Here is a 17,236-nt window from a genome sequence, read left to right as displayed (position 1 = left end):
TAGGATTCAATATCTCTTGTAACAACTCTAATGACATAGCTCCCAGGGTCCTTGAAAGGGACATGCCTAATCCATGAGTCATCACGCTCAGGAAGCCAAAAGTATGTCATCCCCACCAGACAATTATCATTCTCCCAGTACAGGTGCAATTTACCAATAGGGGTAATTTTTATCTTAAGTGATGTTGCCTAGTAATATAGTTGATATACATCATACTAGGTTAACAGGGGAACAGAGCTAGAAATTTAACTGAGGTTATCAAGCAGAAGGAATAGAATTCTGTTTACCTTTTGCCCACAGTAATCAATCAAAAAGGTTAGGAAGCAAAGAAAAAGAAATATACAAGAGACAAACAGAAAGCACTAATGAGATGGTTGATTTAAATACAACATACGATAGCTACGTTAAGAGTAAATGAACTGGGCTTCCCTGGTGGCACGGTGGTTGAGAATCCGCCTGCCAACGCAGGGGACACGGGTTCAAGCCCTGGTCTAGGAAAATTCCACATGCGTGGAGCAACTAAGCCCATGCGCCACAACTACTGAGCCTGCACTCTAGAGCCTGCGAGCCACAACAACTGAAGCCCGCACGCCTAGAGTCCATGCTCCGCAACAAGAGAAGCCACCACAATGAGAAGCCCGCGCACCGCAACAAAGAGTAGCCCCCGCTCGCCACAACTAGAGAAAGTCTGCACACAGCAACGAAGACCCAACGCAGCCAAGAATAAATAAAATAAACTTATAAAAGAAAGAATAAATGAACTAAATGATTTATTTGAGAGACAAAGATGGTCAGAAGGGATAAACAACAAAACTAACTATATGCTATTTATGAGGGACAGACTTGAAACATAAGGATATGGAAAGGTTGAAAGTAAAAGCACGGAAAAGGATAGACCATGCAAGCCCTGGCCAAAAGAAAAGCTGCTTTTAACTTTTTTATTCATGCAAAGCTGACTTTAAGGCAAAAAGCAATATAAAGACATTTCACAGTGATAAGTGACTCAAACACTAGGAAGATATAACAGTTCTAAGTTGAATAAGCCTAATAAATTCTCAAAATATTTGAAGCAAAAATGGAAGGTACAACAAGAAGTAGACAAGTTCAGAATCAAAGTAGGTTTTATCACACGTTTCAGCACTGACAAAACAAAGTAATTAGTAAGAATGCAGAAACATTGGACAATAATAATATGACTAGCAAACTAATGGATGTGTATAGAATATTAAATGCAAATAATTTTAACACAGAAACAAAACATATAATGAAAACTTCACAAATTTCTAAGGACTGAAATCACACAGAGTCTATCCTCTGATCAAATGAGATTACACTAGAAATCAAGAGCAAGAAGATAATTAGAAAATCTTATATGACTGGAAATTAAGAAATATACTTCTAAATTACCCTCGGGTCCAAAAGAAAATTACAGTATGAATTAGAAAATATTTTGAACTCAATAATTTATGCAATCATGTGGGCAAAGCAACCTTAGCGTAAGGTATCATTTGAGTAGTATAAGTAACTTCACTAAACAGAAACCAGTTGAATGGAATTTTACCAGTACTGACTGATTATGCACAGGAAGTGGTAACACTGGAATAGACACTTCATGACCAGCTAAGGGGTGGGGGGATGCCCTTTCATCCCGGTTAGTAACATAAGAACCTTCAGATAAGGAAGCCAGTGGAAATGCTTTCTCTATATTTAATCAGCATTCTGTTTCAATTTATAAACACCGCCTCCTCTCTCCTTTGTAAATATCCAGGTTGATTCAACCTAAGAAATCCTAAATTTGACAAATTCTAAGTGTCTTATTAAGGTTAAATTCCCAAAGTTGACAGTGACCTTATTATCTTGCACTTACAAACCTGTTTCTCCCTATATTTTTGTGAAAAACATCCTTTGCCAAAGTACACCAATCAGTATATGTATTAGGCAGAAGATACCTGATTTAGGTAGATATTCATCTATTGATATTTAACATGTGTTGAACAGTATCAAATAGAGTCAAAAGCAAATTCAAGTTCATTTAATAATCTACTGACTGTTCAGAGTGCTTTATGAGGTATCAAGAAGTATATAAAATTAGTAGAAGTCATTCTTTAGATTCAAAAGGCTTATCTAGGTGGCGATAAGACATGCATTTAAAAACACTGTGTGCTCTAGTTAATAATACTGTATTGTATATTTGAAAGCTGCTGAGAGAGTAAATCTTAAAAGTTCTCATCACAGGGGAAAAAAAGTGTAACTACGCATGGTGATGGATGTTAATTAGATTTATTGTGGTGATCATTTTGCAAAATATGCAAATATTGAATCATTATGTTGTATATCTGAAACTGATATACTGTTGTATGTCAATTGTATGCATGTCAATAAAATAAATAAATAAAATATTTAAAAGTACAACAAAACAAAACCACTGTGTGGACTCTGAGAAAATGCACTTCTGGTGATGGAGGACTAGGCAATTCATATCAACCTTCCTGAGGAAGTCACTGAATAAAAGTGCTACACAAAATATGGGGAGAGGGGAGAAATCTCAGTGCATCAAGAGCTGATAACATAGCCGAGATGAGAGTAAGACTGAAGTCCAGAGGGGTGTCTCAGAGGCAACCGTCGATCTGGAGAGGCAGCCGTGAGGCTGAGCACAGCTGCTGACAGTCTGTGGGGTTCAGGGGATGAAAGCTGGAACTTGAGACCTTGGATGCAGAACTACGCGTTGGTCTGGAATCCTGAAGAGCTAAACCTGGGAGTTAAAGGTGAATGGAAAAGAGTCTGGCACTTTCAGGGATGGGAGGCAGCTCACTGCTGAGCCACTACAGGTCCTGAAACTGGATTAAGGTTCCAGAATGTCAGAATTTGCCTGATATATCTTTTTAAATGTAAACTTTCAACTTTTCTGTTATGATTAGATGTCATTAATAAGTGGCAATGTATCTGTATTCTTTTTCTTTAATCTGATTTGATAGTTTTTCTCCATTTATATTCACTGTAATTACTAATATATTTGGATTTATTTCTACCATCTTTATTTGTCCCAGCTTTCCTATGTTATTTTGTCTCCTCTTTCCTATGTTTTTTAAGACTAATGATTTTTTTTCTCATTCTGGCTTCCCCCACCCCCAACCACTAGTTTGGAAGTTATAAACTCATTTCTATTCTTTCAATGACTACACTAGAAAATTTTATATGTATTTATAACTCATGAGATATATATATACCAATACTTTTGGTATTGGTGTATATATATATAACCAATACTTTTATCCTTTTCCTGAACAACCAAGGACCTTAAACAGTTGAATTATAATCACCCATTCTTCCAATTTATATGCTATTGTTGTTGTGCTACTTAGCTCTAACCTGTATTTTTAATCTAATAAAATATTATTTTACAGAGTCAGCTTATTTATATGCACCCACATATTTACCAATTTCTTTGCTCTTCATTTTGCATTTCAGACTTTCATTCAGTAATCAGACATCCTCCTATCTGACCTATATCTTTTAGAATTTCCTTTACTGTGGTTCTAACTCTCTTTTTATTTTTCAGAAAGATTCTTTGTTGTGTCTCTGTTCTTGAAAAATATGAATTCTCTTGGTATAGAATTCTGGTTTAGTTATTTTCTCTTCAAAGCTAATCTGCTTTTAAGGTATTTTCTTCATCTTTGGTATTCTGGGGTTTCACTATGTGCTTGGGAGCAGATTTCTTTTAATTTTTCCAGCTCGGGATACACTGGCCTTCCTGACCCTGTAGAGTGGTGTCTTTCATCATTCTTGAAATTCTTTTTTCTTTTCTTTCTATCATTCTACCCATTCTCTCCTCTCCTTGTTTGACTCTGGTTAGATGCATGTTAGACCTTTTCATTTTATCTTCCATGTCTCTTAATGTGTCTCTTATAAGTTTAATTTCTTGGTCTCTTTCAGTGGGATTCTGGATAATTTCTTCAATTGTTTCTTTCATTTCCCTATTCTCTCTTCAGCTTTGTCTAAACTAATGTTAAACCTATCCACTGAGTTTTAATTATTTAGTTTTTATTTCTATCAATTGCCTAGTTACCTGCTCTCAATTACTAGTTTGCATATTTTTAGGCCCTTCATTTCTTTTTTTTTTTTTTTTTGCGGTACGCGGGCCTCTCACTGCTGTGGCCTCTCCCGCTGCAGAGCACTATGAACTCCTTATTTTCCTTAGAACTCCATCTGTGGAAGTTCTTTAAGGTCTGGAATGAAGGTGGTTCCCTCACCTTGCTTCCATCAGATGCCTGGGGGCAATACTAGACCTGAATTGACCAGGCTTGAGCCTTTTCAGGCCACCCAGGTAGTGTGAATTTGAACTGCAAATCTCATAAAAGCTGGCTTACAATTATAAATTCTCAAGGGATGGTCACCCACCCTGCTTGGCTCAGTGCCAAGGACCAAGACAGGCAGTTTTCCTTTCAGATAATGAGGGGTTACTTCTAGCTCATTCTAGAGGTAGCTCTCTGAGGAGGCAGCCCCCTGGAGACCCACCGTTGTGTGTGTGCGTGTGTTTGTGTGTGTACATATGTGTGAGTATGCATGTGGTTTGTGGTCCCTTGTTAGTCACCCTACTCTGGGCAGGCCCTGGGCTTCCCTCCAAGGACCAGCCTTGGATACCTATACTCAAAGTCACCCGCTTCAACAGATGCTGACAGGGTGAAAGCAGCTCTGGTGCTCTAGTTATTTTTCCCTTCATTCAGTTAATTTCTGCCTTCACTCAGCACCAGGCCTGCATATTCTTTGCTTTCTTGTTAGTTCATGACCGTATTCAGGAAGTTGGTTTTTATAACTTACCAATTTTTGGTTGCTCTCAGTCGGTTTTAGGGGGTGTTTTGTTCACCCTGTTGCTGGAAAATGCATTACTTACATGTATTTTAAAAATCTTCATGTTGATGTTCCTAGGTGAAAATCCTCTCTAATTTCATTTTTTCATGTTAACCTTGTACCAAGGTAATATTAAGCTCATAAAATGAATTGGGTAGTGGCCTCTCTTCTTCCCTTCCTCGAAAACAGTGTATGTATGATAGGAATTACTGGCTCCCTGAAGGATTTGTAAGACTTACCTGTAAAACCATCTGGGCCTGAAGTTCTTGGCAGAACTGGGGGAAGGCAGACTTCTGATTAGTGATTCAGAATCTTTAAGGTTACTGATTTATTCAGGCTTTCTATCTCTTCTTGAGTTAATTTTGATAACATTTTTCCAGAAAACTAATTTTTCAAATTCACTGGCATACAGTTGTTCATAATATTCTGATACTTTCAAAAATCTCTGCAGTATATAAAGTTGTATCATTTTTTCATTCTTAACATTATTTTCTCTTTTTAAAATAAGTTTTTTAAAGGTCTATTTGATTAATTTTTTGATTACTTTTAGTTTTTGCTATTTAAAAATTATTTTCTTAATTTTTTTCTTTAGATTTTCTTTGGATTTCCTTTTCTGGCTTCTTAAGTTGAAGTTAACTCATTTACTTTCAGTCTTCCTTGTTTTTTTTTTTGTTGTTGTTGTTTTTAAATAAAGGCATAACAAGTAGACCACTTTAGGAGTATTTTTAAGTTCCCAAGCAGATTAAAAAAAAAAAAAAAACTCTTTTGATGCTGATTTTCATTTCATTTGCTGTGAGGATGGAGATGCATCTATATATATATTTGTTAAAACAGTTGAGACTTCTTTTGTGATCTAGCATGTGGTCAATTCTTGTAAATGTTGCATGTATACCTGAAAGGAATACGTATTTCTTATCCCCTGGGTATAGAGATCTTTTGATCTATTAGATAAAGTTTAAATTTGGCTGCTGCACTCTTACGAAGGTTTTTGCTTGATCTGTTTCTGGTAGAGTTGGTTTAAAATCTCCCTCTGGGACTGTGGACCTGTCAATTTTGTCTTTTACATTTTTTCAGGTTCTTTTTTTTTTTTTTTTTTTTTTGCTTTATAGAGTTCAAGTACCATCATGGCTGTGCTGTTAGGTAGCTAGTTCAAAATGGCTTTATTGAGTATTTTCATTTTATTATGATAGTCTCTTTATCTGTAATAATAATTTTTTTCCCTTAAGTTCTATGTTTTTTCACATTAATATTGCTTTCACCAGGTTTTTTTTGGGGGGGAGGCTTGATATATCTTTACCCACCTTTTTGTTCTTAATCTTTCTGCATAGTGTCAACTAGGTAGCTCCTATAAACAACATGGCAAAACCTTGGTGTTACTGCAGATTCAGTTCTAGACCATGGCAATAACATGAATACTGCAATAGGCTAAGCCACACGAATTTTCTGGTTTACCAGTGCATATAAAAGTTATGTTTACATGGCACTATAGTCTATTAAGTGTGCAATAGAATTATGCCTAAAAAAAAAAACACCTGAATTAAAAATACTTTATTGCTAAAAAACGCTAACCGTCACCTGAGCCTTCAGCGAGTCATAGATCATCAAAGATCACTGGTCACAGATCACCATAGCAAATACAACAATAATGAAAATGTTGGAAATACTGCAAGAATTACCAAACTGTGACACAGAGATACAAGTGAGAAAATGCTGCTGGGAAAATGCTGCTGGTAAACTTACTTGTTGCAGGGTTGCCACAAAACTTCAATGTGTAAAAAATGACGCACTATCTGTGAATTGCAATAAAACAAGGTATGCCTGTACCTGGATTTTCCACCTATCCAGTCTGTTTAGTCTATTTACATTTATGGTGAGTACCAATTAATTAGATTTATTTCTATCATGTATGTATTTTCTAAATGTAACATTTTTCCTTTGTTTCTGCCCTGCCCACCTTCCTGCCTTCTATTAGACTGATAGGTTGTCTCTATTCTTTTGCTTGTCCCTACTCTCTCCCTCATTCCCCCACCTCACACAGCCTGGGGAGCTGTAGCAGAGACTGCTAGACTCGTTGCCTACCTCACACACGGTAACTTTTTTTCCTACTTCAAAACAGAAAACTTACTTCTAGCTGGGTGCACTGCTGACCAGAATAAAAAGGCACTTCCCAGCTTCCTCGGCAACTAGGTACAGCAAATGAGATGTCGCTAAAGTGCTATATGAGACTTCCAGGAAGTCTCTTTAAAAGGGAAGAGGCTCCAATTGCCATCTTGGACCCGGAGAAGGGATGCCAAGCACTAGGATGGTAGAGCAGAAAGACAGAAGGAACTTGTCTCTAATAACCTTAGAGCTGCTATACCAGTGCTGGGATAACTTCTCCTGTACTTCATTTACAGAGAGAGAAATAAATGTCTCTCTTTTTTTTTTGCGGTACACGAGCCTCTCACTGTTGTGGCCTCTCCCGTTGCGGAGCACAGGCTCCGGACGTGCAGGCTCAGTGGCCATGGCTCACGGGCCCAGCCGCTCCTCGGCATGTGGGATCTTCCCGGACCAGGGCACGAACCCGTGTCCCCTACATCGGCAGGCGGACTCTCAACCACTGCGCCACCAGGGAAGCCCTGTCTCTCTTGTTTAAGCCACTAATTTGGGGAGGGAGGGTTCAGTTGTTTAGTAGCTGAATGCAATTGGCCATACAGAAATTATAGATGGCTCTAGAACTTTTATTTAAAAATTCACATTTGACTACCAAAGTTAGAAAACAAAAGTGATTCTTTTCTAGTTAATTGAACAAATCGAATATGTTTTATAAACAATATATTTATAATTAATGTATTGTATAAAATACATTTTATAAAATTCTGTGTTCAACTCTGTTTCTTGTGTCCCATGCGTTCCTTCTAGGTTCACTTTCCTTCTTGCTGGATGAGAGAGGTTGAAGCTGACATGCAGAGAGAAGCTGAGGGACAAGAGGAGGGGCCCTAAGGGTATTCTAGTCTACGCTCCTGTGTCCTTACTCCTCCCCTGCCTTTCTGGATTTTTGATTATACAAGCCAACACGCTGTGCTTATCTGTTGTCACCTGGGGGCAAAGAATCCTGACGAAAAGAATAGAAAGCTACTGAATAGATGTGTTCTTGTGGCATTTGCCTAATTTATCCACAGGGAAGTAACCAAAAATAATATAGATTTAAATTTTTAGAGAGGAAGTTGATTTAAAAAAAAAAAAAGTTAAAAATGAAGAAGAAAAAATATACTGGAAAAGCACCAGAAGAGAAAGATAAAAATGAAGGCACTAAAAATAATGAGTCCCAGAATGCTGCCTAATTTATCAAACTTGTCAACAGCAGCAGTTAAGAGTAGAAGTCTGTTCTTTAAGGGGAAAAAAAATCCCAGACTGAAGTTATCAAACAGTATTAGACCTCAAAGGAACAATAAAAAGCAGAAATAACTGCCAATAATACATCTTTTTTTTTATATACATCTATTTAAATACATCTATTTAAAACACCCTAAGGACAATACTTAAATACTAAACTTCCTCTTAAACCTCTATCTGGTCATGTTGTATTCAGATACAACAGAAAGACGGTATATGTTACAATTTATTTCAAGATTTTTTTTTTAAGCCAGGCCCTGTCTTCAGCACAGGGCTGAAGTTTATTTTGTCAGGCATATACTATGCCTGTAGTATACTGCTTTTTTTTTTTTTTAAAGATCTGACTAAGACTTTCCCATTAATGACTACAGTAGGAATAAAAGGCCCAAATTTAAGAAGAGCATTTCATCTGGGACACAAACAACTGTTTTACCAAGCCATGTTAAAAAACAAACAAACGAAACAGGATTAAGAATGCTATCGTAACACTCACTTTCAACATGTCCTTCAATTCGATTTACTATAATCACCTACCAAGCAGAGCACACATACATTCTCTATAACATACATCAAGAGGGAATCTATGAAATGAAATGGATATTTAAAAAAGACAGTAGTTACCTTTGATGCAAGGTTGTCTACTAAAGCAATCATAGAATTCTTAAATAAGGTGGCGGCAGTCAGAGGTCTCTTGGTCACCTCTGTAATGCTCAGTTTGCCTTCGGGCCACATATTCTTCAGCACAGGATTTGAACTGAGAAGCACAGAAAGAGTGGTTTGAATGCTACATTCATATAAGCTGAATATGAATTGCTAAGCAATCCTGTTGAACTGTATCCTGGGAGCCACGATTGCATGGCAGACAGAACTCACAAGCCCTGATTGGAAAAATGATTCCATCCAGAAAATTAGGCTGAGAGTATAATTACAGACACTGCACCACAGAGTGAGATGTGTCCAAACGAGACCACATTTGAAAAATTCTTTAAACTTCTTTAACGTGACCTCGATGTTATTATTATGCAGGATCCTCAAATGGTTGCATAGCTCTGGTACCATATACCTAAAATAAAATGGTTTTGGCGGTCGTTAAAAGAATGAGAACAAACCACTAGTAGGAAAACAATCCTCAATGTCATGGGCAGAAGTCATGAAAGAGAAAGCATCTTTTAATTGAAACAAATATTCATACAGTATAGGTCACAAAAAGCCAGGTCTTTCAAAAAGCACAGATAGGAATAGAAAATAACCACTTTTACATTGTCATCTAGTAAATCCCTTTACTGCAGCTGAATTATGAACACATTTATAGGTAGCACCGGCGGTTACAATATTTTATTGATGTGACACTAAGACGGCTGCAATCCAATTCTTAAAGTGTACTTGAGGCCAGTTTTCAGGCTAAAAATGATATACTGTATTTATTTGGCTCAGTGGAGAAATTTTTATAAACATGTACAGTGGTCTCGGCTCTGATTTTCTTCCTGTTTCATTTTGGGTGCTTTTGATTTTTTAAAAATTTTTATTGGAGTATAGTTGATTTACAATGTTGTGTTGGGACTGACATATACACACTACTATATATAAAACAGATAACTAATAAGGAGCTACTGTATAGCACAGGGAACTCTAAACAATACTCTGTAATGACCCATATGGGAAAAGAATCTAAAAAAGAGTGGATATATGTACATGTGTAACTGATTCACTTTGCTGTACAACTGAAACGAACACAACATTGGGTGCTTTTGATTTTAAAGTAATTGGAACTCGAAATGTTGCTTGCATCCTGGAAACTTTTCTCTCGTCAGAATTTTTTTTTTTTTAATTGGGGATTGAGAATAGAAAAGACCTAACATGGATTTTTTTTTTTTTCTAACTGTGTTTACTGCTGCCATCATTTTGCCCACTTTTCTTTTCCTGATATAAAACTGAGAAAATTGAGTTGGTTCCCCAAACACCTAGTAAATTTCTGTACAAAAAGGCTCTAAATAATAGCAGCAAACTGCCAGAATGGATGACAAGAGCAGCAAACTGCCAGAATGGATGACAAGAAGATAAACGGTGAGGTGAAGACTGACTGCGTCTGTGAATGAAGGCAGAAAAAGAAAAACAGTCCTAACCCTCGCCATTGCCAGCAAGCTGGGACAACTACCATCAAAAGTGGCTATAAAATAATGCATGATCTGTGGTTCATGGACCCAGTTTTATTACCTTCTACTCCTATTCCATAATTTTCCAATGATACACGTATCAATAAAAATGATCGGACTTCCGGGAAGATGGCAGAAGAGTAAGACGCGGAGATCACCTTCCTCTCCACAGATACACCAGAAATACATCTACGCGTGGAACAACTCCTACAGAACACCTACTGAACGCTGGCAGAAGACCTCAGACCTCCCAAAAGGCAAGGAACCCCCCACGTACCTGGTTAGGGCAAAAGAAAAAACTAAACAGAGACAAAAGGATAGGGACGGGTCCTGCACCAGCGGGAGGGAGCTGTGAAGGAGGAAAAGTGTCCACACACTAGGAAGCCCCTTCGCGGGTGGAGACTTCGGGAGGCGGAGTGGGGGAGCTTGGGAGCCGCGGAGGAGAGCACAGCAACAGGGGTGCGGAGGGCAAAGCGGACAGATTCCAGCGCAGAGGATCGGGCCGACCGGCACTCACCAGCCGAGAGGCTTGTCTGCTCGCCCGCCGGGGCGGGCGGGACTGGGAGCTGAGGCTCCGGCTTTTGTCGGAGCGCAGGGAGAGGACTGAGGTTGGCGGCGTGAACACAGCCTGCAGGGCGTTGGTGCGCCGCGGCTGGCCGGGAGAGAGTCCGGGGAGGGGTCTGGACCTGCCGAAGAGGCAAGAGACTTTTACGTCCCTCTTTGTTTCCTGGTGCACGAGGAGAGGGGATTAAGAACGCTGCTTGAGAGAGCTCCAGGGACGGGCGCGAGCCGCGGCTAAGAGTGCGGAGCCCAGAGACTGACATGGGACGCTAAGGCCGCTGCTGCCGCCGCCAGGAGGCCTGTGTGCGAACACAGGTCACTAGCCACACGCCCTTCTGGGGAGCCTGTACAGCCCGCCACTGCCAGGGTCCCGGGATCCAGGGACGGCTCCCGGGGAGAGCGCACGGCGCGCCTCAGGCTGCAGCGTCACGCCGGCCTCTGCCGCTGCAGGCCCGCCCCGCACTCCGTGACCCTCCCTACCCCCAGGCCTGGGTGAGCCAGAGCCTCCGAATCAGCGGCTCCTTTAACCTCGTCCTGTCTGAGCAAAGAACAGACGCCCTCCGGCGACCTACACGCACAGGCGGGACCAAATCCAAAGCTGAGCCCCTGGGAACTGTCAGAACAAAGAAGAGAAAGGGAAATCTCTCCCAGCAGCCTCAGAAGCAGCGGATTAAAGCTCCACAATCAACTTGATATACCCTGCATCTGTGGAATACCTGAATAGACAACGAATCATCCCAAATTAAGGAGCCCTGTGGATGAAAGGCTCTTGGTGCTGCAGCCAGGACTCAGTGCTGTGCCTCTGAGGTGGGAGAGCCAACTTCAGGACACTGGTCCACAAGAGGCCTCCCAGCTGCACATAATATCAAACAGCAAAAATCTCCGAGAGATCTCCATCTCAACGCCAGCACCCAGCTTCACTCAACGACCAGCAAGCTACACTGCTGGACATCCTATGCCAAACAACTAGCAAGACAGGAACACAACCCCACCCATTAGCAGAGAGGCTGCCCAAAATCATAATAAGTCTACAGACACCCCAAAACACACCACCAGACGTGGACCTGCCCACCAGAAAGACAAGATCCAGCCTCATACACCAGAACACAGGCACTAGTACCCCCCACCAGGAAGCCTACACAACCCACTGAACCAGCCTTAGCCACTGGGGACAGACACAAAAAACAACAGGAACTACGAACCTTCAGCCTGCAAAAAAGGAGACCCCAAACACAATAAGATAAGCAAAATGAAAAGACAGAAAAACACACAGCAGATGAAGGAGCAAGATAAAAACCCACCAGACCTAACAAATGAAGAGGAAATAGGCAGTCTACCTGAAAAAGAATTCAGAATAATGATAGTAAGGTTGATCCAAAATCTTGGAGATAGAATGGACAATAGAATGGACAAATTGCAAGAATCAGTTAACAAGGACCTAGAAGAATTAAAGATGAAGCAAGCAACGATGAACAACACAATAAATGAAATTAAAAGTACTCTAGATGGGATCAATAGCAGAATAACTGAGGCAGAAGAACGGATAAGTGACCTGGAAGATAAAATAGTGGAAATAACTACTGCAGAGCAGAATAAAGAAAAAAGAATGAAAAGAACTGAGGACAGTCTCAGAGACCTCTGGGACAACATTAAACGCACCAACATTCGAATTATAGGGGTTCCAGAAGAAGAAGAGAAAAAGAAAGGGACTGAGAAAATATTTGAAGAGATTATAGTTGAAAACTTCCCTAATATGGGAAAAGAAATCATTAATCAAGTCCAGGAAGCACAGAGAGTCCCATACAGGATAAATCCAAGGAGAAATACGCCAAGACACATATTAATCAAATTGTCAAAAATTAAATACAAAGAAAACATATTAAAAGCAGCAAGGGAAAAACAACAAATAACACACAAGGGAATCCCCATAAGGTTAACAGCTGATCTTTCAGCAGAAACTCTGCAAGCCAGAAGGGAGTGGCAGGACATATTGAAAGTGTTGAAGGAGAAAAACCTGCAGCCAAGACTACTCTACCCAGCAAGGATCTCATTCAGATTTGATGGAGAAATTAAAACCTTTACAGACAAGCAAAAGCTGAGAGAGTTCAGCACCACCAAACCAGCTCTACAACAACTGCTAAAGGAACTTCTCTAGGCAAGAAACACAAAAGAAGGAAAGGACCTACAATAACGAACCCAAAACAATTAAGAAAATGGGAATAGGAACACACATATCGATAATTACCTTAAATGTAAATGGACTAAATGCTCCCACCAAAAGACACAGATTGGCTGAATGGATACAAAAACAAGACCCATATATTTGCTGTCTACAAGAGACCCACTTCAGACCTAGAGACACATACAGACTGAAAGTAAGGGGATGGAAAAAGGTATTTCATGCAAATGGAAACCAAAAGAAAGCTGGAGTAGCAATTCTCATATCAGACAAAATAGACTTTAAAACAAAGACTATTAGAAGAGACAAAGAAGGACACTACATAATGATCAAGGGATCGATCCAAGAGGAAGATATAACAATTGTAAATATTTATGCACCCAACATAGGTGCACCTCAATACATAAGGCAAATACTGACAACCATAAAAGGGGAAATCGACAGTAACACATTCATAGTAGGGGACTTTAACACCCCACTTTCACCAATGGACAGATCATCCAAAATGAAAATAAATAAGGAAACACAAGCTTTAAATGATACATTAAACGAGATGGAGTTAATTGATATTTATAGGACATTCCATCCAAAAACAACAGAATACACATTTTTCTCAAGTGCTCATGGAACATTCTCCAGGATAGATCATATCTTGGGTCACAAATCAAGCCTTGGTAAATTTAAGAAAATTGAAATTGTATCAAGTATCTTTTCTGACCACAACGCCATGAGACTAGATATCAATTACAGGAAAAGATCTGTAAAAAATACAAACACATGGAGGCTAAACAATACACTACTTAATAATGAAGTGATCACTGAAGAAATCAAAGAGGAAATCAAAAAATACCTAGAAACAAATGACAATGGAGACACAACGACCCAAAACCTGTGGGATGCAGCAAAAGCAGTTCTAAGGGGGAAGTTTATAGCAATACAAGCCCACCTTAAGAAGCAGGAAACATCTCGAATAAACAACCTAACCTTGCACCTCAAGCAATTAGAGAAAGAAGAACAAAAAAACCCCAAAGCTAGCAGAAGGAAAGAAATCATAAAAATCAGATCAGAAATAAATGAAAAAGAAATGAAGGAAACAATAGCAAAGATCAATAAAACTAAAAGCTGGTTCTTTGAGAAGATAAACAAAATAGATAAACCACTAGCCAGACTCATCAAGAAAAAAAGGGAGAAGACTCAAATCAATAGAATTAGAAATGAAAAAGGAGAGGTAACAACTGACACTGCAGAAATAAAAGAGATCATGAGAGATTACTACAAGCAACTCTATGCCAATAAAATGGACAATCTGGAAGAAATGGACAAATTCTTAGAAATGCACAACCTGCCAAGACTGAATCAGGAAGAAATAGAAAATATGAACAGACCAATCACAAGCACTGAAATTGAAACTGTGATTAAAAATCTTCCAACAAAGAAAAGCCCAGGACCAGATGGCTTCACAGGCGAATTCTATCAAACATTTAGAGAAGAGCTAACACCTATCCTTCTCAAACTCTTCCAAAATATAGCAGAGGGAGGAACACTCCCAAACTCCTTCTACGAGGCCACCATCACCTTGATACCAAAACCAGACAAGGATGTCACAAAGAAAGAAAACTACAGGCCAATATCACTGATGAACATAGATGCAAAAATCCTCAACAAAATACTAGCAAACAGAATCCAACAGCACATTAAAAGGATCATACACCATGATCAAGTGGGGTTTATTCCAGGAATGCAAGGATTCTTCAATATACGCAAATCTATCAATGTGATAAACCATATTAACAAATTGAAGGAGAAAAACCATATGATCATCTCAATAGATGCAGAGAAAGCTTTTGCCAAAATTCAACACCCATTTATGATAAAAACCCTGCAGAAAGTAGGCATAGAGGGAACTTTCCTCAACATAATAAAGGCCATATATGACAAGCCCACAGCAAACATCATCCTCAATGGCGAAAAACTGAAAGCATTTCCACTAAGATCAGGAACAAGACAAGGTTGCCCACTCTCACCACTCTTATTCAACATAGTTTTGGAAGTTTTAGCCACAGCAATCAGAGAAGAAAAGGAAATAAAAGGAATCCAAATCAGAAAAGAAGAAGTAAAGCTGTCACTGTTTGCAGATGACATGATCCTATACATAGAGAACCCTAAAGATGCTACCAGAAAACTACTAGAGCTAATCAATGAATTTGGTAAAGTGGCAGGATACAAAATTAATGCACAGAAATCTCTGGCATTCCTATATACTAATGATGAAAAATCTGAAAGTGAAATCAAGAAAACACTCCCATTTACCATTGCAACAAAAAGAATAAAATATCTAGGAATAAACCTACCTAAGGAGACAAAAGATCTGTATGCAGAAAATTATAAGACACTGATGAAAGAAATTAAAGATGATACAAATAGATGGAGAGATATACCATGTTCTTGGATTGGAAGAATCAACATTGTGAAAATGACTCTACTACCGAAAGCAATCTATAGATTCAATGCAATCCCTATCAAACTACCACTGGCATTTTTCACAGAACTAGAACAAAAAATTTTGCAATTTGTATGGAAACACAAAAGACCCCGAATAGCCAAAGCAATCTTGAGAACGAAAGAAGGAACTGGAGGAATCAGGCTCCCTGACTTCAGACTATACTACAAAGCTACAGTTATCAAAACGGTATGGTACTGGCACAAAGACAGACAGATAGATCAATGGAACAGGATAGAAAGCCCAGAGATAAACCCACGCACATATGGTCACCTTATCTTTGACAAAGGAGGCAGAAATGTACCGTGGAGAAAGGACAGCCTATTCAATAAGTGGTGCTGGGAAAACTGGACAGCTACATGTAAAAGTATGAAGTTAGATCACTCCCTAACACCATACACAAAAATAAGCTCAAAATGGATTAAAGACCTAAATGTAAGGCCAGAAACTATCAAACTCTTAGAGGAAAACATAGGCAGAACACTCTATGACATAAATCACAGCAAGATTCTTTCTGACCCACCTCCTAGAGTAATGGAAATAAAAACAAGAGTAAACAAATGGGACCTAATGAAACTTAAAAGCTTTTGCGCAGCAAAGGAAACCATAAAGAAGACCAAAAGACAACCCTCAGAATGGGAGAAAATATTTGCAAATGAAGCAACTGACAAAGGATTGATCTCCAAAATTTATAAGCAGCTCATGCAGCTTAATAACAAAAAAACAAACAACCCAATCCAAAAATGGGCAGAAGACCTAAATAGACATTTCTCCAAAGAAGATATGCAGAGTGCCAACAAACACATGAGAGAATGCTCAACATCACTAATCATGAGAGAAATGCAAATCAAAACTACAATGAGATATCATCTCACACCAGTCAGAATGGCTATCATCAAAAAATCTAGAAACAATAAATGCTGGAGAGGGTGTGGAGAAAAGGGAACCCTCTTACACTGTTGGTGGGAATGTAAATTGATACAGCCACTGTGGAGAACAGTATGGAGGTTCCTTAAAAAGCTACAAATAGAACTACCATATGACCCAGCAATCCCACTACTGGGCATATACCCTGAGAAAACCATAATTCAAAAAGAGTCATGTACCAAAATGTTCATTGCAGCTCTATTTACAATAGCCCAGAGATGGAAACAACCTAAGTGTCCATCATCGGATGAATGGATAAAGAAGATGTGGCACATATATACAATGGAATATTACTCAGCCATAAAAAGAGACGAAATTGAGCTATTTGTAATGAGGTGGATAGACCTAGAGTCTGTCATACAGAGTGAAGTAAGTCAGAAAGAGAGAGACAAATACCGTATGCTAACACATATATATGGAATTTAAAAAAAAAAAAAAATGTCATGAAAAACCTAGGGGTGAAACAGGAATAAAGACACAGACTTACTAGAGAATGGACTTGAGGCTATGGGGAGGGGGAAGTGTAAACGGTGACAAAGCGATAAAGAGGCATGGACATATATACACTACCAAACGTAAGGTAGATAGCTAGTGGGAAGCAGCCGCATAGCACAGGGAGATCAGCTCGGTGCTTTGTGACCGCCTGGAGGGGTGGGATAGGGAGGGTGGGAGGGAGGGAGACGCAAGAGGGAA

At 39.1% G+C, this 17,236-nt stretch overlaps 1 protein-coding gene across 6 annotated transcripts in view; it reads right to left on the bottom strand.

The window, feature by feature from the left end:
* Positions 1-17,236, bottom strand: part of MYO1D (myosin ID) — a 355,995-nt gene that overhangs the window by 205,087 nt on the left and 133,672 nt on the right. For all 6 annotated transcript variants that reach the window (XM_027130294.1, XM_027130292.1, XM_027130293.1 and 3 more), the window contains exon 14: positions 8,845-8,977. In XM_027130294.1, the coding sequence (XP_026986095.1) occupies positions 8,845-8,977 (133 nt within the window). The remainder of the gene's footprint in view (positions 1-8,844; positions 8,978-17,236) is intronic.

Source organism: Aethalodelphis obliquidens, unplaced genomic scaffold (assembly GCF_003676395.1).
Source record: "Aethalodelphis obliquidens isolate GAN/ISIS:26980383/991018 unplaced genomic scaffold, ASM367639v1 scaffold38, whole genome shotgun sequence".
Lineage (NCBI taxonomy): Eukaryota > Metazoa > Chordata > Mammalia > Artiodactyla > Delphinidae > Aethalodelphis > Aethalodelphis obliquidens.
The sequence above is the reverse complement of the archived record's forward strand: the minus strand, read 5'-3'. Positions and strand labels throughout refer to the sequence as shown.